Source organism: Mobula hypostoma, chromosome 3 (genome assembly GCF_963921235.1).
Source record: "Mobula hypostoma chromosome 3, sMobHyp1.1, whole genome shotgun sequence".
Classification (NCBI taxonomy): Eukaryota; Metazoa; Chordata; class Chondrichthyes; order Myliobatiformes; family Myliobatidae; genus Mobula; species Mobula hypostoma.
This window is the reverse complement of record NC_086099.1, coordinates 120,983,828-121,006,446: the sequence shown is the minus strand read 5'-3', so window position 1 is coordinate 121,006,446 and position 22,619 is coordinate 120,983,828. Positions and strand designations below refer to the sequence as shown.

Below are 22,619 nucleotides of genomic sequence, written 5' to 3'. Positions count from 1 at the left end.
ATTTGAGAGTATTATGAGCAGTTTTAGGCCCCTTATCCAAGAAAAGATGTGCTGGCATTGGAGAGGGTCCAGAGGAGGGAATGAAAGGGTTAACATATGAAGAGTATTTGATGGCTCTGGGCCTGTACTCACTGGAGTTTAGAAGAATGGGGGGACGGGTGGGAGGTGGGATCTCACTGAAATCCATTGAATTTTGAAAGGCCTAGATAGAATGTGTGGTGGGGATGTTTCCTACAGTGGGTGAGTCTAGAACCAGAGGGAACAGCCTCAGGACAGATGGATGTCCCTTCAGAACAGAGATGAGGTGGCAGTTCTTTGGTCAGAGGGTGGTGAATCTGTGGAATTCATTGCCACAGATGGCTGTGGTGGCCAAGTCATTCGGTATATTTAAAGTGGGGGTTGATAGGTTCTTGATTCGTTACAGGGAGAAGGCAGGAGAATCGAGCTGAGAGAGGTAATACATCAGCCATGGTGGAATGGTGTAGCAGACTCGATGGGTCGAATGGCCTAATTCTGCTCCCATGTCCTATGGTCTGATTGTGTTGTGGAATTTCAATCCATCAGTATATTGAGAAGCAAATTCCAAGAAAAAAAGATGCCCCTGCATCTTCATCATTTCAGACACGTCCATCAATTTCTCTCCCATTCTTAGCAGCTCTAAGTCAAATAACCTTAACTTTTCCCATCTTAACTCATAAGTATAATCCTTGGAAGCATTCCCTCCTGAACACTGCCGGAAGTCTAGATATCATTCGTATAGATTAGTGCCTACGATTGGAAGCAGCGCTCCAGATGGCTTAAGCTGATTCTACACATTTAGCATACATTCCAACATTTGGACATTCGGCTTCTATGGTAAGTATGGTACAGGATGGGTGAACTAACTGCTTTATCACTGGCCGTCCCACCAAAAAGATTTGTACACATACTCCCTAGTTTCCTTTTCCATTTTGTCCTCATTGTCTCTTCCCCGTTACCAAACTTCAGCAGATCATTCTCTATCGTGTGACCTTCCACTTGCTCGCTGTTTCATCAGCCCTCTCGGATTCTCCAACTGCATTGCTTGCTATTTTCTGTTTTATCTGCATATTTTGAAACCCAAGTCCAAGTCATGAATGAATACCAGCAACAATGATTCTCTTCATGCTGAAACCTTTGGACCAAACTGTGCAAAAGTCTTAGGCACGTGTAAAAAATATGTAAAATGAAGATGCTTTCAAAAATAATGAAATGAAAAGCTTTTAAATATCAAAAAATTACTATACAGAACAGTAAACAGTAAAAAAAAATCTAATATTTGGTGTGACCACTCTTTGCCTTTAAAACTGCATCAATTCTCTGAGATACACTGTTGTGCAGTTTTTATAAGAAATCCACTGGCAAGTTCCTTCTGTTTCTCCAGGTAATCCAGGACAACCTCAATGATGCGGAGATCAGGGCTCTGTGGAGACCATACCATCTGAAACCATATAAGAAATTGCTCCGTACTGTAAATGTTAGCATTTCTCCTGTCCACCATTATTTATTTCCCTTCATTAATCTTTTATCCTTGCCATTGCTGATGTTTATTCTCCCCCTTGCCAAAAAACCCCAACTTGTAAATACTTTATCAAAAGCCTTTTAAAAATCACATACATACGACGTTCACATAGCTTCTCCATCAAAAGCCTCAACCAGAGTAACAGATACCATTTATTGAAAAAATCTCTTTGCTCTTTATTTGGTATGAACACTTAAGATTTCCTGAAATATTTTTACTCAGAGATTAAAGTGCAGCTTTATACTTTGTTCTTGTTTGGAAGAAGCGTACAACATTAGCAATCCTCTAATCCTTTGACATCTACATGAATCGAAGGAGAATTTGAATACTGTGGGGAGAACTTCTGCTGTGTCTCCTGATTATCCTTCCTGTCTTGTTGAATACCATCTTAACCAGATAAATTACCTGCTTTGAGAACTATTAACCTTTTTCATACATTTTCCTTATACTTAACTAATCCATTAAACTAACAACTTTATTTTTACATAACTTTGGAACATATTCGGTTTCTTGCTAAAAAAGAAATGCAAAGTCTTTGATTAATACTTCTGCTAAATCTATTCCCAGTTAGTGGAGCTACTCTTGCCCACGTTGCTTGAATAATGCTGAGGAAACTTTAACTCTTCCTTATTTAATTAGATAAGAGGTTCCCAGCCTTTTATTATGCCATGCAGCCTTACCGTTAACCGAGGGGTCCGTGAATTCTGGGTTGGGAACCCCTGGATTAGATAGTGCTTGAAACCAATACTGAGTACTTTGAGTTTGTAAGTGTTCTGTTAATCCAAAAGATTAAAATCCGTACAATAGCGAAATAAGGCCTAGTCCCTCTCAGGGGTTTAACGTGATTTGCAATTTTTCATATGTCAACAACGTCACTAAATCTTGCAAGCTTTAGAATCTGTAGACTTTTTTTTCTGTTCTGTGAAGTGGGATCTCCACTGGGAACTTCTCCGCAGCGTCTCTTCCGACCTGGTGTTGCATTTGTTCACAGGTACGTAACACTCCTCCTCACTCAAAGTCAGATCCAGGAATAAAGTAGGTGCAGCAGCCACGCAGAGATGAGGGTGACTGCAGCAAAGGCAAGTGCCCTTTGGAAGGTGAAGTCTGTTGAAGTAGGGAGGCATTCCAACCTGAGGAAAGAGAGAATCTTCATTGGTTCTTTTCCCCCACCATGTCAGGCTGTTGCAGAGTGTAACAACCACTGAGTAACTTTCGTACTATACAGTAGGCGATGCCGGCGATAACTTCCACTGAACAAGCCTGTGTGATGACGACACTAGTGCCAAGCTGTATGGGTCCTAATGCCCTTCCCTTGGACAACATTGGTGTTGTGGAGAGGGGAGACTTGCAGCATGGGCAACTGCCCGTCTTCCACACAACCTTGTCCAGGCCTGCGCCCTGTAGAGTGAAGACTTTCCAGGCGCAGATCCATGGTCTCGCAAGACTAACGGATGCCTCTATCATGTCTCCTCTCATCCTCCTTCTCTCAAAAGAGTAAAGCCCTAGCTCCCTTAATCTCTGATCATAATGCATACTCTCTAAACCAGGCAGCATCCTGGTAAATCTCCTCTGTACCCTTTCCAATGCTTCCACATCCTTCCTATAGTGAGGCGACCAGAACTGGACACAATACTCCAAGTGTGGCCTAACCAGAGTTTTATAGAGCTGCATCATTACATCGCGACTCTTAAATTCTATCCCTCGACTTATGAAAGCTAACACCCCATAAGCTTTCTTAACTACCCTATCCACCTGTGAGGCAACTTTCAGGGATCTGTGGACATGTACCCCCAGATCCCTCTGCTCCTCCACACTACCAAGTATCCTGCCATTTACTTTGTACTCTGCTTTGGAGTTTGTCCTTCCAAAGTGTACCACCTCATATTTCTCCAGGTTGAACTCCATCTGCTACTTCTCAGCCCACTTCTGCATCCTATCAATGTCTCTCTGCAATCTTTGACAATCCTCTACACTATCTACAACACCACCAACCTTTGTGTCATCTGCAAACTTGCCAACCCACCCTTCTACCCCCACATCCAGGTCGTTAATAAAAATCATGAAAAGTAGAGATCCCAGAACAGATCCTTGTGGGACACCACTAGTCACAATCCTCCAATCTGAATGTACTCCCTCCACCACGACCCTCTGCCTTCTGCAGGCAAGCCAATTCTGAATCCACCTGGCCAAACTTCCCTGGATCCCATGCCCTCTGACTTTCTGAATAAGCCTACCATGTGGAACCTTGTCAAATGCCTTACTAAAATCCATGTAGTTCACATCCACTGCACTACCTTCATCTATATGCCTGGTCACCTCCTCAAAGAACTCTATCAGGCTTGTTAGACACGATCTGCCCTTCGCAAAGCCATGCTGACTGTCCCTGATCAGACCATGATTCTCTAAATGCCCATAGATCCTATCTCCAAGAATCTTTTCCAACAGCTTTCCCACCACAGACGTAAGGCTCACTGGTCTATAATTATCCAGACTATCTCTACTACCTACTACCTGCTAGGACAGCAGAGGTTTCAGAGGAAATGGACGGGAGAGAGGTGATCAAGATCATGGAAGGGTCAAGTCTGCTAGCCCTTGGCAGATGGCTGGTAGGCTGTGTGTAAGGGGTTTCTTCTTTTATGTTACTGCTAAGGCTAATAAAATAGTTTCTTTGTTATGCTAAAAATAAAATTGGCATCTTTGCTACGTTAACTGCTGAGAAAGTGCCTCTCTCTCATAGCTTGTTTGGGTTATAATTACTGATGAGAGAATTGTATTCATTTGCTAACCAATTGGGATAGATGTTATTCTTTCTTGTGTGTCTGTGAGCTATTGTTTTTCGTGGGCTTTGGGACGGAAGGCGCGATGGGGACAGAGAGAGGAGATGCGATGCTGTAAGCTGGGTGACGGAACTGACCCCGAGCGGGAGTCCGAGGCCAGGGTCTTCAGCGAGGAGAGGAGACGAAGACAGACTTGTGTGGAGCGTCTGGTCGACCACCATGGTTGGTCCCAGGCGGCGGGTCGAGGGGGTCAGAGGGGATCAAATGGTGGAAAGAGGACTCCGTTAATGAGCTCCAGCTGTTGTGCACGAAGTGGTCGAACTTTGATAAGTTTGGCGCCTTTTACTTTTCCTTTTATATTTATCTCTATTAATTATATAGTTCTAGTAAGATCTATAAAGTGTAATCATTTAATCACATATGGTGTATTGTCTGTTATTTGGCGGGGTGGGGTACATCACACAGCATCCACACAAACTTGATTACCCAGTTTGGCAGGGCCGACGGCTGCTCCCCCTAGATGAAAGCGAGCTGAGCGAGCCTGAGGCCTACCAGGGGGCTACATGTGGATATCTAGTCTGCAAGCAGCTAGAAGAGCAGGAGTAGACTGGCTGGAGAGAGTCTTCTTCCCTGTGGAAGAGGGAGCCGGAGCAATACTTGGCTGGAGGTATCAACTAGAAGCAGGGAGTAGCCATTAGGTTCTTTGCTTCCTCTGCCATTTATTAACATCAGGTTAACACTACTTCCCTGCGCTAACCCCAGATCTATAGATTCTCACTTAATATCCATATACCGATGAATCCCTATCCTGAATACTGTCAGTAGCTGAGCCTCCATAACCCTGGATTACTGGGTAGCACTCTGAGCTACCACATTAATACAAACTAGTGCTACAAATAGCCATCGAGAAACTCTATTGAATTATATTCTTTTCACTTTGTCCTGCTGGGTGTTACAATATTTGTATTCCAAACTTTGGTAGTACTACTTAATCATTTTAGTCAGTCCCCTTAAGGTCACTGTAAAACCTAGCAAATGGTTACAAACCAGCACAAACTAAACCACACTGGAAACTGGAAGGGTCAGAGAGTTGGAAATGAACATTGGAAAACCAGAGAACGTTGGAAAACTGGAGGGATCAGAGAGTGGAAAATGAAGACAGGCCTGAAAGCACAAAGAAAGAACACCAGCTTTGTAAAGAGTGAGAAAGATCTGGTGGTTCTTTTCATTCAGATACTTTAGGAGCATATTGACTTGCTGTGCATTTCCTTCATTATCTGCTATTTTACAGCGTCCAGTTGTCGATTGTTTTGTCTTGTCTGTCAGAACCGTCCATGACGTTGCCTCAGATGGTTACTTACATCAATGACCCCTTGCTTGCCGTGTCTGGAGAGGGCTCCTCTCCACCCTTCTCTGATTCACTCTCATTCACATCAGGTTTTAATGCCTTGTCTTCTGTTGCAAAACCAGTGTTTTCTTCCTGATTGCATCTAGGAATGGGAAATAGAGAGGAGGTTGTGTTCATAAATTCCCTTCCATCCGTACTATGTTACTCTACTCAAGAACACCAATTCTTGATATCCAACAGTTATGTTCTGTGGGACCGAGCCAATCACAGAGAGGATGTCCAAAGACACAGACCTTTTCAAAAAGGGAATCTGACAGTGGGCCAGATGATAACATAGACTGATGTACACTGTAAAGCCACACACACACACACACATACGCGCGCGCGCGCGCACACACACACACACACACACACACACACACTCCCCATCTCCTCGGTCAGGGTACAGTAGTGGTAAGCATGGACCTGTCACGGTATCACTGCAAGGTGGTGGTCACAGGTCCGTACTCTATAACACTGGGTTACAGTTCTGGGAGGCACAGGTCTGTCACTGTATAACCTCAGGATAGAGCACTGGTCAGTCCAGGTGTTATACAGTAATGGTCGCTACACATCTCTCAATTGTTCTAACTGCAATTTCATCGAGGTGCATAATCATTCCACTCGTACCATGGCCTCTCTCCCAGGATTACCTCATGTTGGAAAGAAGTTTCAGGGTTTGAACCTTAGGAATTCCAATCAAGTGGCCTGGTTAAGTTGGTATTGGTAAATCGGAAAACAGGTTTATTATTGTCAGATGTACCACAGGACAATGAAAAGCTTTGTTTTACATTCCATCCTTGCAAATCATTTCTTCACATCACAACACTGAGGGTGTGCAAGGGAAAGGCAATTACGGAATGCAGAAGATAGTTCTGCAGTTAGAGAGAAAGTGCGGTGCGGGCTGACAATAAGGTCCAAGGCATGACAAGCTGGATTGTGAGGTCAAGGGTCCATCTTAATGGACAAGAATTCAGTTCAATCATGCCATAACAGCAGGATAGATGCTGTCCCTCACTTTGGGGAAGCTTGAAAGGAAATGTATTCTGTTGGATGGATGGGAAATACAACCTTTTCAAGGTGGAGTCTTCAGAGAGGAGCTCCCATGCCGAACAGCTAGAGCAACAAGAGGGCAGTAGTGGGGTAGAGAGGGGGCAGAAAGGGGCAATGGAGGAGCGAGGGGGCAGTCAGTGGAAGGAAGAAGATAAAAAAGGGCTGGATGAGGGGAGGAGTCAGTGGAGGAATGAGGGATGGATGGGTGAAAAGTGTGGAGTGAGTGGAGGAATGGGTCAGACTGAGGGGAAGTGAATGGAGGGATGGGGTCAGAATGAGGGGAAGTGGATGGAGGGATGGGGTCAGAATGAGGGGAAGTGGATGAGGAGTGAGTGGAGGAATGAGGACAGAGTGAGGGGAGGTGGGTGGGGAGTGAGTGGAGGGATGAGGGATAGAGTGATGGGAAGTGGGTGGGGAGTGAGTGGAAAGATGAGGTCAGAGTGGGGGAGTGGGTAGGGAGTGAGTAGAGGGATGAGGGATAGAGTGAGGGGAAGTGGGTAGGGAGTGAGTGGAGGGATGAGGGATAGAGTGAGGGGCAGTGGGTGGGGAGTGAGTGGAGGGATGAGGGATAGAGTGAGGGGCAGTGGTAGGGAGTGAGTGGAAGGATGGGGTCAGAGTGAGGGGCAGTGGGTAGGGAGTGAGTGGAGGGATGGGGTCAGCACGAGGGGCAGTGGGTAGGGAGTGAGTGATGAGGGATAGAGTGAGGGACCAGTGGGTAGGGAGTGAGTGGAGGGATGGGTCAGAGTGAGGGGAAGTGGGCAGGGAGTGAGTGGAGGGATGGGCGTCAGAGTGGGGGTCAGTGGGTGGGGAGTGAGTGGAGGGATGGGGTCAGAGTGAGGGGAAGTGGGTGGGCGGTGAGTGGAGGGATGGGGTCAGTGAGGGGAAGTGGGTAGGGAGTGAGTGGAGGGATGGGTCAGAGTGAAGGGAAGTGGGTAGCGAGTGAGTGGAGGGATGAGGGATAGAGTGAGGGGAAGTGGGTGGGGAGTGAGTGGAGGGATGGGGTCAGAGTGGGGGAGTGGGTAGGGAGTGAGTAAAGTGATGAGGGATAGTGTGAGGGGAAGTGGGGAGGGAGTGAGTGGAGGGATGGGTCAGAGTGAGTGGAAGTGGGTAGGGAGTGAGTAGAGGGATGGGGCTCAGCATGAGGGGCAGTGGGTAGGGAGTGAGTGGAGGGATGAGGGATAGAGTGAGGGGAAGTGGGTGGGGAGTGAGTGGAGGGATGGGGTCAGAGTGAGGGGAAGTGGGTAGGGAGTGAGTGGAGGGATGAGGGATAGAGTGAGGGGAAGTGGGTGGGGTGAGTGGAGAGATTGGGTCAGAGTGAGGGGAAGTGGGTAGTGAGTGAGTGGAGGAATGGGGTCAGAGTTGGGGGAAGTGGGTGAGGAGTGAGTGGAGGGATGGGATGAGAGTGAGGGGAAGTGGGTAGTGAGTGAGTGGAGGGATGGGGTCAGAGTGAGGGGCAGTGGGTAGGTAGTGAGTGGAGGGATGGGTGAAAGTGAGGGACAGTGGGTAGGGAGTGAGTGGAGGGATGGGGTCAGAGTGAGGGGCAGTGGGTGGGGAGTGAGTGGAGGGATGAAGGTTAGAGTGAGGGGCAGTGGGTAGGTAGTGAGTGGAGGGATTGGTGAGAGTGAGGGGCAGTGGGTATGGAGTGAGTGGAGGGATGGGGCTCAGAGTGAGGGGCAGTGGGTGAGGAGTGATTGGAGGGATGGGCTCAGAGTGAGGAGAAGTAGGTGGGGAGTGAGTGGAGGGATGGGTCAGAGTGAAGGGCAGTGGGTAGGGAGTGAGTGGAGGGATGAGTGACAGAGTGAGAGGAAGTGGGGGGAGTGAGTGGAAAGATGAGGGATAGAGTGAAGGGCACTGGGTAGGGAGTGAGTGCAGTGATAGGGTCAGAGTGAGGGGCAGTGGGTGCAGAGTGAGTGGATGGGGTCAGAGTGAGGGGAAGTGGGTGGGAAGTGAGTAGAGGGATGAGGTCAGAGTGAGGGGAAGTGGGTAGTGAGTGAGTGGAGGGATGAGGGACAGAGTGAGGGGAAGTGGGTGGGGAGTGAGTGGAGGGATGAGTCAGAATGAGGGGAAGTGGGTAGGGAGTGATTGGAGGGATGAGGGATAGAGTGAGTGGAATTGGGTGAGGAGTGAGTGGAGGGATGGGGTCAGAGTGAGGGGAAGTGGGTGGGAGTGAGTGGAGGGATGAGGGATAGAGTGAGGGGCAGTGGGTAGGGAGTGAGTGGAGGGATGAGACCAGAGTGAGGGGCAGTGTGTAGGGAGTGAGTGGAGGGATGGAGTCAGAGTGAGGGGAAGTGGGTGGGGTGTGACTGGAGGGAAGAGGGATTAGAGTGAGGGGAAGTGGGTGAGGAGTGAGTGGACGGATGTGTGAGAGTGAGGGGAAGTGGGTAGGGAGTGAGTGGAGGGATGTGTGAGAGTGAGGGGCAGTGGGAAGGGAATGAGTGGAGGGATGGGTGAGAGTGAGGGGAAGTGGGTATGGAGTGAATGGAGTGATGGCTTTAGAGGGAGGGGCAGAGGGTGCGGAGTGAGTGGATGGATGGGGTCAGAGTGAGGGGAAGTGGGTAGGGAGTGAGTGGAGGGATGGGTCAGAGTGAAGGGAAGTGGGTAGGGAGTGGAGGAATGAGTCAGAGTGAGAGGAAGTGGGTAGCGAGTGAGTGGAGGGATGAGGGATAGAATGAGGGGAGGTGGGTGGGGAGTGAGTGGAGGGATGGGATCAGAGTGAGGGGAAGTGGGTGGGGAGTGAGTGGAGGGATGGGATCAGAGTGAGGTGAAGTGGGTGGGGAGTGAGTGGAGGGATGGGGTCAGAGTGGGGGAGTGGGTAGGGAGTGAGTAAAGGGATGAGGGATAGTGTGAGGGGAAGTGGGGAGGGAGTGAGTGGAGGGATGGGTCAGAGTGAGGGGAAGTGGGTGGGGAGTGAGTGGAGGGATGAGGGATAGAGTGAGGGGAAGTGGGTAGTGAGTGAGTGGAGGGATGAGTGACAGAGTGAGAGGAAGTGGGGGGAGTGAGTGGAAAGATGAGGGATAGAGTGAGGGGCACTGGGTAGGCAGTGAGTGCAGTGATAGGGTCAGAGTGAGGGGCAGTGGGTAGTGAGTGAGTGGAGGGATGAGGGACAGAGTGAGGGTCAGTGGGTAGGGAGTGAATGGAGGGATGGATCAGGGTGAGGGGAAGTGGGTAGTGAGTGAGTGGAGGGATGGGGTCAGAGTGAGGGGAAGTGGGTGGGGAGTGAGTGGAGGGATGGATCAGAGTGAGGGGAAGTGGGTGGGGAGTGAGTGGAGGGATGGGGTCAGAGTGAGGGGAAGTGGGTGGGGTGTGACTGGAGGGAAGAGGGATTAGAGTGAGGGAAAGTGGGTGAGGAGTGAGTGGACAGATGTGTGAGAGTGAGGGGAAGTGGGTAGGGAGTGAGTGGAGGGATGTGTGAGAGTGAGGGGAAGTGGGTATGGAGTGAATGGAGTGATGGCTTTAGAGGGAGGGGCAGAGGGTGCGGAGTGAGTGGAGGGATGGGTCAGAGTGAGGGGAAGTGGGTGGGGAGTGAGTGGAGGGATGAGGGATAGAGTGAGGGGAAGTGGGTAGTGAGTGAGTGGAGGGATGAGTGACAGAGTGAGAGGAAGTGGGGGGAGTGAGTGGAAAGATGAGGGATAGAGTGAGGGGCACTGGGTAGGCAGTGAGTGCAGTGATAGGGTCAGAGTGAGGGGCAGTGGGTGCAGAGTGAGTGGATGGGGTCAGAGTGAGGGGAAGTGGGTAGTGAGTGAGTGGAGGGATGAGGGACAGAGTGAGGGTCAGTGGGTAGGGAGTGAATGGAGGGATGGATCAGGGTGAGGGGAAGTGGGTAGTGAGTGAGTGGAGGGATGGGGTCAGAGTGAGGGGAAGTGGGTGGGGAGTGAGTGGAGGGATGGATCAGAGTGAGGGGAAGTGGGTGGGGAGTGAGTGGAGGGATGGGGTCAGAGTGAGGGGAAGTGGGTGGGGTGTGACTGGAGGGAAGAGGGATTAGAGTGAGGGAAAGTGGGTGAGGAGTGAGTGGACAGATGTGTGAGAGTGAGGGGAAGTGGGTAGGGAGTGAGTGGAGGGATGTGTGAGAGTGAGGGGAAGTGGGTATGGAGTGAATGGAGTGATGGCTTTAGAGGGAGGGGCAGAGGGTGCGGAGTGAGTGGAGGGATGGGGTCAGAGTGAGGGGAAGTGGGTCAAGAGTGAGTGGAGGGATGAGGGATAGAATGAGGGGAGGTGGGTGGGGAGTGAGTGGAGGGATGGGGTCAGAGTGGGGAGTGGGTAGGGAGTGAGTAAAGGGATGAGGGATAGAGTGAGGGGAAGTGGGTGGGGAGTGAGTGGAGGGATGGGGTCAGAGTGGGGAGTGGGTAGGGAGTGAGTAAAGGGATGAGGGATAGTGTGAGGGGAAGTGGGGAGGGAGTGAGTGGAGGGATGGGTCAGAGTGAGGGGAAGTGGGTAGGGAGTGAGTGGAGGGATGGGGCTCAGCGTGAGGGGCAGTGGGTAGGGAGTGAGTGGAGGGATGGGTCAGAGTGAAGGGAAGTGGGTAGGGAGTGAGTGGAAGGTTGGAGTCAGAGTGAAGGGAAGTGGGTAGGGAGTGAGTGGAGGGATGGGGCTCAGGGTGAGGGGCAGTGGGTAGGGAGTGAGTGGAGGGATGAGGGATAGAGTGAGGGGCAGTGGGTGGGGTGAGTGGAGGGATTGGGTCAGAGTGAGGGGAAGTGGGTAGTGAGTGAGTGGAGGAATGGGGTCAGAGTTGGGGGAAGTGGGTGAGGAGTGAGTGGAGGGATGGGTGAGAGTGAGGGGCAGTGGGTAGGGAGTGAGTGGAGGGATGAGGACAGAGTGAGAGGAAGTCGGTAGGGAGTGAGTGGAGGGTTGGGTCAGAGTGAGGGGCAGTGAGTAGGGAATTAGTGGAGTGATGGGTCAGAGTGAGGGGCAGTGGGTAGGGAGTAAGTGGTGGGATGGGGTCAGAGTGAGGGGAAGTGGGTGGGGAGTGAGTGGAGGGATGGGTCAGAGTGAGGGGAAGTGGGTAGGGAGTGAGTGGAGGGATGGGTCAGAATGAGGGGCAGTGGGTGGGGAGTGAGTGGAGGGATGAAGGATAGAGTGAGGGGCAGTGGGTAAGTAGTGAGTGGAGGGATGGGGTCAGTGAGGGGAAGTGGGTAGGGAGTGAGTGGAGGGATGGGGTCAGAGTGAGGGGCAGTGGGTAGGGAGTGAGTGGAGGGATGAGGGATAGAGTGAGGGGAAGTGGGTGGGGAGTGAGTGGAGGGATGGGGTCAGAGTGAGTGGCAGTGGGTAGGGAGTGGGTGGAGGGATTCGTCAGAGTGAGGGGAAGTGCGTGGAAGTGAGTGGAAGGATGGGGTCAGAGTGAGGAGGGAGCATAATGACATTGAGTGGGAAGAACTTTCACTGCTAGTTGTGTCGAATTAAATTAAATTACTTTCCTCTCATCTCCCTGTGACCTTAAACTGAATTCTGATCACCCCCACAGCTCAGTCCTTTCACCCACCCGCTCCCACTCATGTCCCTGAACCACCTCCCCTCAGGACCCATTACTCACCCAACCCACCCAGCCCACAACCATCCTCTCCCCCCTCGTCCCACACGACACATTTCTACCCATCCTCTCAGTCACCCTCCAACCCAGCCACACCAACCCCTCCTATCGCCTTTACACCCTCAATCATCCCAACCCATCCCTCGCTAACCCTTCCTCATCAACACCTCCACCCACCTCACTAAACCTATCCCCTTCTCCCAAACCACAACCCCACCCACTCATCTCTGACCTATCTGCAAAATGGTTTGGTGCCACAAATCTAGAAGATTCAAGATCTTTGACCAGTTACTAAATTACTGAAATAAATGTTTTAATCTTCTAAAAAGTACTGTAATTTTGATGGATTTGGAGTAATATCACTTGCTCACAGACCATTAAACAAGGCAGTGATGTCCTCCCGGATCTCTCTTGCCTCATAATAAGTTATTACACTGATTTCTTACTGTATAGTGCTTAATGAGCAGAGGTTTTCTCCAAAAATTATGAGACTGTTAGTGCCAGCCACGAGACAGTTCCCCAGCAATCCGCTCCGGCCATTCTCTGAGGCTGAGCCATTCTCTTTCCACTCTTGAATTTCATTTGATCCCAAACTCAGTGTCTGCCCCCCTCCCACCTCACTCACAAAATTACAACCTGACTTCACTGCTGACTCTGGAACCACCGATGTCCTTGAACAGATCATCATGCAAAAAAAGTAGTGGATACAGCCCCGGCCATCATGGGTAAAGTCCTCCCCACCACTGAGCACATCTACATGACACCTTGTCACAGAAAGTCAGCATCCATCATCCGGGACTGACACCACCCAGGTCATGCTGGCATCAGGAAGAAGGTACAGGAGCCTCAGGGCTCACACCACCAGGTTCAGGAACAATTATTATCCCTCGACCATCAGGCTCTTGAACCAGAGAGGATAACTTCACCAAACCTCACTTGCCCCATCATGGAAATGTTCCCACAACCAATGGACTCACTTTCAAGGACCCTTCATCTCATGTTCTTGATATTTATTGCTTATTTATTTATTATTATTATTATATTTATTATTATTATTATTCCATTATTTTTTGTATTTGCAGTTTGTTGTCTTCTGCACTCCGGTTGAACACCCAAGTTGGGCAGCCTCTCAGTGATTCTGCTATGGTTATTATTCTATAGATTTATTGAGTGTGCACACAAGGAAATGAATCTCAGGGTTGTATATGGTGATGTATATGTACTTCGATAATAAATTTACTTTGAATTTTGATATATCCTAAATGCTGCTGCATCTTTGCTGCCCAGATGTTCCAGGGTTGAATGAAGAGCCAGTGAGATGGCATCTGCTGAGGACCTGTTATGATGGTCGGCAAATTGGAGCGGATCCAAGCTTCTTCTCAGGCAGGAGTTGATACGTTTCATCACCAACCTCTGGAAGCACTTCATCACTGTGGATGTAAGTGCTATTGGACAATAGTCACTGAGGCAGGGTTCCGTTCTTCTCAGGCACCGGTATAATCGAAGTCTGCTTGAAGCAGGGGGTATCTCAGATCGCCAAAGCAAGAGGTTAAAGATATTGGAAACACTCCAGCCCGTTGATTAGCACAGGACTTCAGTACTCACCCAGACACCCCACCTGGACTCAATGCTTTCCATGTGTTCACCCTCCTGAAGGATGTTCGCACGTCATCCTCAGAGACTGAAATCACAGGGTCATCGGGGGCTGTGGGAGTTTGTAAAAATTCCTCCATGTTTTCACGGTCAAAGCGACCATCGAAGGTATTAAGCTCATCTGCGAGAGAAGCCCTGTTGTCACCTGTGCCACCTGATTTCACTTTACAAGAGATGGTTTCGTTCAAACCCTGCCACAACTGTTCAGTATCCTTCATTGATTCAAGTTTAGTCTGGAATTGCCACTTTGCATGTGTGGTGGCTTTCTGGAGATTGTACCTGGAACTCTTGTATCTTGTTTCTTACTTGGTCACTAGACCTGAATGCCACTGATTTGGCCCTCAGCAGGTTGCAGATCTCATGGTTCATCCAGGGCGTCCAGTCAGGGAAGACTCTGAATGATTTTGTGGGAAAACACTTGTCTACGACTGATTTCATAAAGTCTGTGACAACCATAGTGTATTCAATCAGGTCCCTAGAAGAATCCTTGACCACAGCCCAGTCCACCAACTTGAAGAAATCCCATAGCCACTCCTCTGCCTCCCAGGACCACCTCTTTATTGTCCTAATCTCTGGAGCTTTGCTCCTCAGTCTCTGCCTGTATGCAGGTAGGAGAGGGACAGACAAGTGATCAAATTTTCCAAAATGCATTCTGGGCATGGAATGATAGACACTCCTTATTGTAGCATAGCAGTGGTCCAGTATGTTGGGACCCCTGGTGCCATAGGTTACATGCTGATTGTAATTGGGCAGAGATTTCTTCAAACCAGCCTGACTAAAGTCCCCGACTATGATTTGAAAAGTGTCGGGATTGGCTGTTTCTTGCTTGGTTATGGCAGCATTCAACATCTTGAGTGCCTCCTTACTGTCGCTTTTGGTGGCATACAAACTATGGACAGGATCACAGAGGAGAACACTCTTGGTAAGTTGAATGATCAGCACTTAATCATTAGCTGTTCCTGGTCGGGGAAACAAGAGTGAGATCAAACCGCCTGATTGATAAGCTACAGAACCTGGGCCTCTGTACCTCCCTCTACAATTGGATCCTCGACTTCCTAACGGGAAGGCCACAATCTGTGCGGATTGGTGATAACATATCCTCCTTGCTGACGATCAACACTGGCACACCTCATGGGTATGTTCTTAGCCCACTGCTCTACTCTCTCTATACCCATGACTTTGTGTCTAGTCAAATACCATCTATAAATTTGCTGATGATACAACCATTGTTGGTAGAATATTAGGTGGAGACGAGAAGACCTACCAACTAGTGTAGTGGTGTTGCAGCAACAACCTGGCACTCAACGTCAGTAAGACAAAAGAGCTGATTGTGGACTTCATGAAGGGTAAGACGAAGAAACACAGACCAATCCTCATAGAGGGGTCAGAAGTGGAGAGAGTGAGCAGTTTCAAGTTCCTGGGTGTCAAGATCTCTGAGGATCTAACCTGGTCCCAACATATCGATGCAACTACAAAGAAGGCAAGGCAGCGAATATACTTCATTAGGAACTTAAAGAAATTTGGTTTGTCATGTAAAACACTCAAAAACTTCTATAGATGTACCATGGAGAGCATTCTGACAGGCTGCATCACTACCTAGTATGGCGGGGAGCTACTGCACAGGACCGAAGGAAGCTACAGGAAGTTGTAAAATTAACCAGCTCCACCTTGGGTATCAGCCTCCCATAGTATCCAAGACGTCTTCAAGGAGCGGTGCCCCATTATTGAGGACCTCCATCATCCAGAGCATGCACCCTTCTCATTGTTACCATCAGGAAGGAGGTACAGAAGCCGGAAGGCATACACTCACAAATTTCATGACACACACCAGTGATAATAAACCTGATTTTGGTTCTGACATCTGAGCATCACAGAGAGTTTATCATGAGACACACACTTCCCCTGCCCCCCCCCCCACCTTTTGCCTTCTCTGAATCAGCAGTTCAGTCTATCCTGTGGATTGAAAATTCTTGGGATCTTACCTATGCATCACAAGTGTCTACAGTGAGCCATGTCTCCATGAAACATAGAATGTAGCAATTTCTCATTTCCCTCCAATACAGCAATCTTGCCCTTAACATCCTCAATCTTGTTGTCCAGTGACTGTGCATTTGCTATCAGGATGATTGCTGAAGGGGGTCTCAATCCTCTGCATTTCAACCTGACATGAAGTCTACCCCTCCTCCCTCACTTCTGGCCTTGGCAATGTAACCTCGTCTGCTTAAACGTACCATATCTGAAAGCTTAAAAGTTAAGTCTGCTGAGTCCTTCAGAAGATCATGAAATTGCTAGTTCCATCCTGGGCCTGGTATTTCCCTGGCTCCACCACAGAACACATAGCAGACTCTACACATGTGCAGCAGCCATAATTAATATTCTCCTGGGTTCAGAATCAGCTACTGAACTGTCTTCTATGTGATAGTTGGCATTTGGCCAGAAGTTCCAAATGGTTATGAACCCCTGTCAGCTCCTGACTTTACCCCTGACACAGGATGACACCCACCACCTCCACACCCAGTTTTACCTAAATTATTGGAGTAGGTACCCAGCAGTTACTATCACCTGAGAGATGTTCTGTTACTCCAAACGAGCTCATAAACATGCTTACTTCTCAAGGGAGCATTCTGAAGTGTCTGTTAAAGGAGCAGAGGCTTCTCCTGATCTTATTGATTTGCTGCTTGTTACGTCTTCCAACCTCCTTTTTTGTGACCTGGGAAGATGTGAAGAGTTTAGAACTGACAACATTAATGTAAGGATTTTTCTGCCTTCAACATAAAGCTGTTACATTAAATGTTATAGAGACTTCATACTTGTGTGAGTGTTATGACCAAATTAAAGATGACTGGAGTCGCTTAGCACTTTAGTACAAGGGTGTTGATTAGGTGTGTCAGAAATCAAAGCTGTAAAAATCAGTGAAGAGAAAAATGCAATATTTACAAAATGGTATCTACAAGAAAACAGAGTAATATCTTCATGCTGATTTTGGTCCAGTGTGAACACCTGGCAGTCCCGTTCTCTCTCTCTTGCTGAGGGCAATGAGTTCCTTTTATTAGGCACCAGGACATACCATCTTTAATTACCAACAGAGTTAACTGAAGACTAGACATGAACTAGAATCTGATGCACCCCACAGTGTATTACAAATTAAACAGTAGTATCTATCTTAAATAGAGTATACAAACAACACATACACATTTACACATCCCCTTTACTGATGTAGTATTCTGGTGCGTATGGTGGGAAAGGCACGATGAAACCACCCTGAGCACATCAGCTCGGTCTAGGACCCAGCGGATGCTGCGTGACTGTCGGGACACGACAGTGTGAAACAGCAGATTGCCCAGCACCATCGCACATTTACAGTAAAGTACAAAATAAAGAATAACTCTTAACTAAACTTTGGTGTCTGACTCTGAATGTATGTAGCAATGCGAAGGGAAAACAGTGGGTTAGTTACTGGGGAAGACATTGAAGGGTGTGCACTCTCCCAACAACAACAGAATGACACGGCAACGTTTGCATGTGAGTGAATGCACATGTGTAAGGAGAGCGTTTTCCAAATGCTCTCCATCACAGTGAAGTACCTGGCTTATATTGAGAATGAAAGATTAATGGATGTTAATGAAACCAAGGATGTGGGTCAGTGCAGGGATGTGTTAAAAATGAAATCAACCATTATCTTATTGAATGGTGGATCAGTCACGAGTGGCAGTGTCTATTCCTTATCTCCTTACATTTCAATTTATTCTTCAGCTAATGACACAAATGGTAACCAAATAGCTACTTATATACGTTATCTGCTTTGTAGTAATCTGCAGGTCACAAAAACAATTAATTTGATTGCAAATTATTTTGGAATGCCTGAAATATGTGACCAGCGCCCTGCATTGATATAAGAACCGTGTCCAAGCACCTGCACTGAAGCAGGTGTGTGGCACGCAGTGGTGTAGTGGGTAGTGTGACATTATTACAGCTTGGGGGGGGGGGTCAGAGTTCAGAGTTCGATCCCGGCAGTCTCTGTAGGAATTTGTACATTTTCCCCATGGAATGTGTGGTTTTTTTCTGGGTGCTCCAGTTTCCTTCCACGGTCCAAAGGTGCACTGGTTTGTGATGCACCATCAATAACTCCAAAAGACTGGAAGGCAGTAAAATGTGACCTCCACCATGCTGAGTATCTGCCCCTGGACTGAGAGGAGGAGCAGTGACACAATCACCTTTATTCAGGGGTCTGTGGGAGGAGCCACAGGAGCAGTCAGCAGAGGGGCGTGTCCAGACAGGTAACCCAGTTACAACATGTATATATGGTTTACCACAGTTAGCACAATAGGTTAATTGGCCATTATATGTTGTCCCGTGATTAGGTTAGAGTTAAACCCGGGGTTACTGGACGGCGTGGCTCCAAGGGCTGGAAAGGCCCATTCTGCACTATATTGCCAAATAACTAAGGAAATTTGAGTCCAAGTCTAGCCTTTGTTCTTTGCAATCTTTGTTAGTAGCTCTTGGGTTCAAACCCCACCTGCAAAACTTTGGGCGGCAAGTCAGTGCAGAATGGAGGGAGCAATGGAGAGATGGTTGCTGCTGACCTCTGGCTGAGAGGCTAAACCAAAGCCGTCTGCACTCGCAGGCGAGACACCTCCCAACACTATGCAAAAGAGCAGCATTTTCTCGCTCCCATACTTGTTTGAAGCTTTTTCTCACACTCGGATTTGAATGTGTTGTAGCAATGTGGGATAAGCTTGGAGAGAACGGAATCATATAATAAGGTGTAGGCTGAAATTTAACTCTTGGAGTTGTTTTTGTTCAAACTGCATTCATTAGTACAATAGTTAGCACTAAATGCACTTCACCTGCGGTAAGATCCAGTCTATTGTCCACTGGGTTCAACCGGCAGGTTATTTGTTACGCCCGCACCCCTGTGGCCCTGTGCCGGCCTGGTGGGACTGTGGAGCAAGAACCTCACAGCGTCTCTCAGGATGTCAGCAACCCACCTCCCTCTATTCGGTCTGCAGGCAGCCTCCTGACCTGAACCCCTTGCCAGCAGTTACCAATGGTGGAGGGGAGCCAGGATTAGAGCTAGTCAAGGACAGTGCATGTCTAGACATTGAGGGAGGGGGAGAGAACATCTCTTCAGCAGCCAGGGTAGAATCACAGAGAGTCAGTGGTGGAACTGTTAAGCAAACAAGGAAAGCAAGAAACATGGGGAAGTGCAACAGTTATAAGTAACTCTGGAAAGAATTATTTTCATTTCCGTGTACAATAAAACTCCTTGCTCCATACATTCCCAATGCATTGAGTGTGCTAATTCATGGGGGATGGACTAATGCACTTCTCTTTGCTGTTTCTCAATGTAACATAACCATTCAACCAACCTTGCTACCACAGGAAAGCACAAAAAAGTCACAGGGGAGAAATTCTGAGACGCTGGAGATCCAGAGCAACACGCACAAAGTGCTGGAGGAACTCAGCAGGCCAGGCAGCATCTATGGAAAATAGTACACAGTCGATGCTTTGGGCTGAGACCCTTCTTCAGGAAGGGGGAAGAGGCCAGACTAAGAAGGTTTGGGGGGTGGTGAAGGAGGATAGCCAGAAGGTGATAGGCAGAGCCAGGTGAGTAGGAAAGATAAAGGGCTGGAGAAGAAGGAATCTGATAGGAGAGGAGAGTGGTCTATGGGAGAAAGGGATGGAGGACAGGATTGAGGGAGGCCAGAGTGGGAAATAGAAAATGAGGAGAGGTGGAGGGAATTTTGTTTTTACTGTAAAGGAAATAGGTATTCATAGCATCAGGTTGGAACCTCCCAGATGGGATACAGGGCAGTGGTAGAGTGTAGCTCACCTCCTCACTCGCACAGCCTCTCCTCTATCTGTAAGGCACAAGTCTAAATGTGAAGGAATGATGGGACCACAATGGTGGTACGACTCTCTTGTTGGTGATGATTAATCCGAGGATGCACAGGATCCACTGTCCCTCAGTACCAAACAGGCGTGACACCTTCTAGGAAAGAGCAGCCCAAGCTCTGGGACTTTACCCACACCCTGACCATTCTCTTCCTTCACCGACAGAGCACTGTGGCTACAGGATATATCACCTCCAAGATGAACCACAACAATGTACCAAGCCTGCAAATGCCACCGCCTACAACCTCTGGGGGAACCCAGTGGGTCAAGCAATATCAGTGACAGCAGATTGCTTCCAGTTCCAGCTTCTGCACTCTCTTGTGCCTTCAATAGCATGTCCCCTGTATGTATTAAAAAGGCATTTATGCAGATTATATTAAGTGCATCAGGAGTATAATATCCCCAGTGTTATTGGCGTATTCCTTTGATGGAGATGAATATTTAAAGGGAGCCAGATCTGCATAGAAAGGAAAGGTCGGGGTCAAGCATTTACACAGAGGTATAATAAATTTCGAAGAAAAGGGAGATACAAAGCTTGGATGCTATAGAGCCTTGGAAGGAGAAGAGATAGAAAGTTCATGCATTGGCAACACCATGAGTGACCAGCCTTCAGCGAGTCGCCCACACTCTTGGCATTTAAAATTTGCACAGGCCTCCCTTGCTGTAGGGAGTGCTTCCTTACTTGTTCACAATGGTGCCTTCGCCGTCTGTCTGACTGCTTTCAGAAAGTGATGTTGGGGAGGGAAGATCAGAGGCCGTGTGCAGAATGTGGTTCTCGGGAAAGTCTTTCTGAAGATCCTGCAGTTTACTGCAATGCAAGCACAAAGGACCATCACCACTGACCACAGCAAGAGCCATTTCTCATACAAGGTCAGCAATACAGTGCTGTTTCCCTTCCCACCCTTGCCATGCAGGTCAATGAGGTCCCCTTGAGGACCTTTGCTCAGAACTAGTCGGATCTGGGACAATGTAAACAATTGTTACCTCCTGACATATTCCTTTCTCCCTGTGTTCTGTTCCTGTAATTTTATGTCTGAAAGCAAAAAGGACACAATCGAAGGTTTATATGTGGAGTGTTAATGAAGCAGTAGTGATAGCAAGCATGGATCTCCCTAGAGCCTGCGCATTGACCCAATGTGCTTTTATTCTACTTGATGAAGGTGCAAGTACAATGGATCAGGAGAGAGGTCTTTGCCAGCTAGGCACATCAAGAGCAAATCTGGAGAACCCATTATCATCCCAGATGGAATCAATTAAATTTGAACAGACCAGAATTCAAGCATGAGATTTTCCCAGACTTTCCAGATTAACACAGTGCTGGATGGCCTAAAAATTCTCTGAGTCATTTAAACAATGACATCATTTTGCATAACAATTTTATTTCCTGGAGGGACAGAATCTGTGCACACTGTCCGACTGAAATAGCTTGTTTAACAATAGATTAAGAAAATGAGAGAGACACCTAAATTGGGGATACAGTGGACAGTGAAGAAGGTTGTCCAGAAACATAGAAAACCTACAGGACAATACAGGCCCTTCAGCCCACAATGCTGTGCTGAACATGTACTTACTTTAGAAATTACCAAGGGTTACCCATAGCCCTCTATTGTTCTAAGCTCCATGTACCTAGCCAGGAGTCTCTTTAAAGATCCTATCTCATCTGCCTCCACCACCATTGCCAGCAGCCCATTCCATGCAATCACCATTCTCTGGGTAAAAACTTACTCCTGACATCTCCTCTGTACCGACTTCCAAGCACCTTAAAACTGTGCCCTCTCATGCTAGCCATTTCAGCCCTGGGAAAAAGCCTCTGACTATCCACATGATCAATGCCTCTCCTCATCTTATACACCTCTATCAGATCACCTCTCATCCTCCGTCGCTCCAAGGAGAAAAGCCCAAGTTCACTCAACCTATTCTCATAAGACATGCTCCCCAATCCAGACAACGTCCTTGTAAATCTCCTCTGCACCCTTTCTATGGTTTCCACATCCTCAAGTCAAGTCAAGTCCAGTCAAGTCGCTTTTTATTGTCATTTGGACCATAAACTGCTGGTACAGTACACAGTAAAAATGAAACAATGTTCCTCCAGGACCATGGTGCTACATGAAACGACACAAAACTACACTTTACTATGTGAGACAGCACAAGGCTACACTAGACTACGTAAAACAACACAAAAACTACACTAGACTACAGACCTACACAGCACTACATAAAGTGCACAAAACAGTGCAGGGCAGTACAATAATTAATTAATTAATTAATAATCAACAAGATAATAGGCACAGTAGAGGACAATTTCAATATAATAATAAATGACGTTGATGTCAGTCTAGACTCTGGGTATTGAGGAGTCTGATGGCTTGGGGGAAGAAACTGTTACATAGTCTGGTCATGAGATCCCGAATGCTTCGGTGCCTTTTGCCAGATGGCAGGAGGGAGAAGAGTTTGTATGAGGGGTGTGTGGGGTCCTTCATAATGCTGTTTACTTTGCGGATGCAGCGTGTGGTGTAAATGTCTGTAATAGCGGGAAGAGAGACCCTGATGATCTTCTCAGCTGACCTCACTATCTGCTGCAGGGTCTTGCGATCCGAGATGGTGCAATTTCCCAACCAGACAGTGATGCAGCTGCTCAGGATGCTCTCAGTACAACCTCTGTAGAGTGTGGTGAGGATGGGGGGTGGGAGATAGACTTTTCTCAGCCTTCACAGAAAGTAGAGACGCTGCTGGGCTTTCTTTGCTACAGAGCTGGTGTTGAGGGACCAGGTGAGATTCTCCGCCAGGTGA

General features: G+C 48.1%; 1 protein-coding gene across 7 annotated transcripts in view; it reads right to left on the bottom strand.

The window, feature by feature from the left end:
• Positions 1-1,335: 1,335 nt before the first annotated feature.
• Positions 1,336-22,619, bottom strand: part of LOC134343521 (inositol 1,4,5-triphosphate receptor associated 2-like) — an 86,419-nt gene continuing 65,135 nt past the window's right edge. For 4 of the 7 annotated variants that reach the window (XM_063042264.1, XM_063042263.1, XM_063042265.1 and 1 more), the window contains 4 exons: positions 20,512-20,637; positions 16,543-16,644; positions 5,679-5,807; positions 1,344-2,670 (listed from right to left, as the gene is read on the bottom strand). In XM_063042264.1, the coding sequence (XP_062898334.1) occupies positions 2,559-2,670; positions 5,679-5,807; positions 16,543-16,644; positions 20,512-20,637 (469 nt within the window). In that variant the 3' untranslated portion in view covers positions 1,344-2,558. Of the gene's footprint in view, positions 2,671-5,678; positions 5,808-16,542; positions 16,645-20,511; positions 20,638-22,619 lie in introns of all 7 variants that reach the window. The other 3 variants (XM_063042267.1, XM_063042266.1, XM_063042268.1) reach the window with 3 other exon arrangements.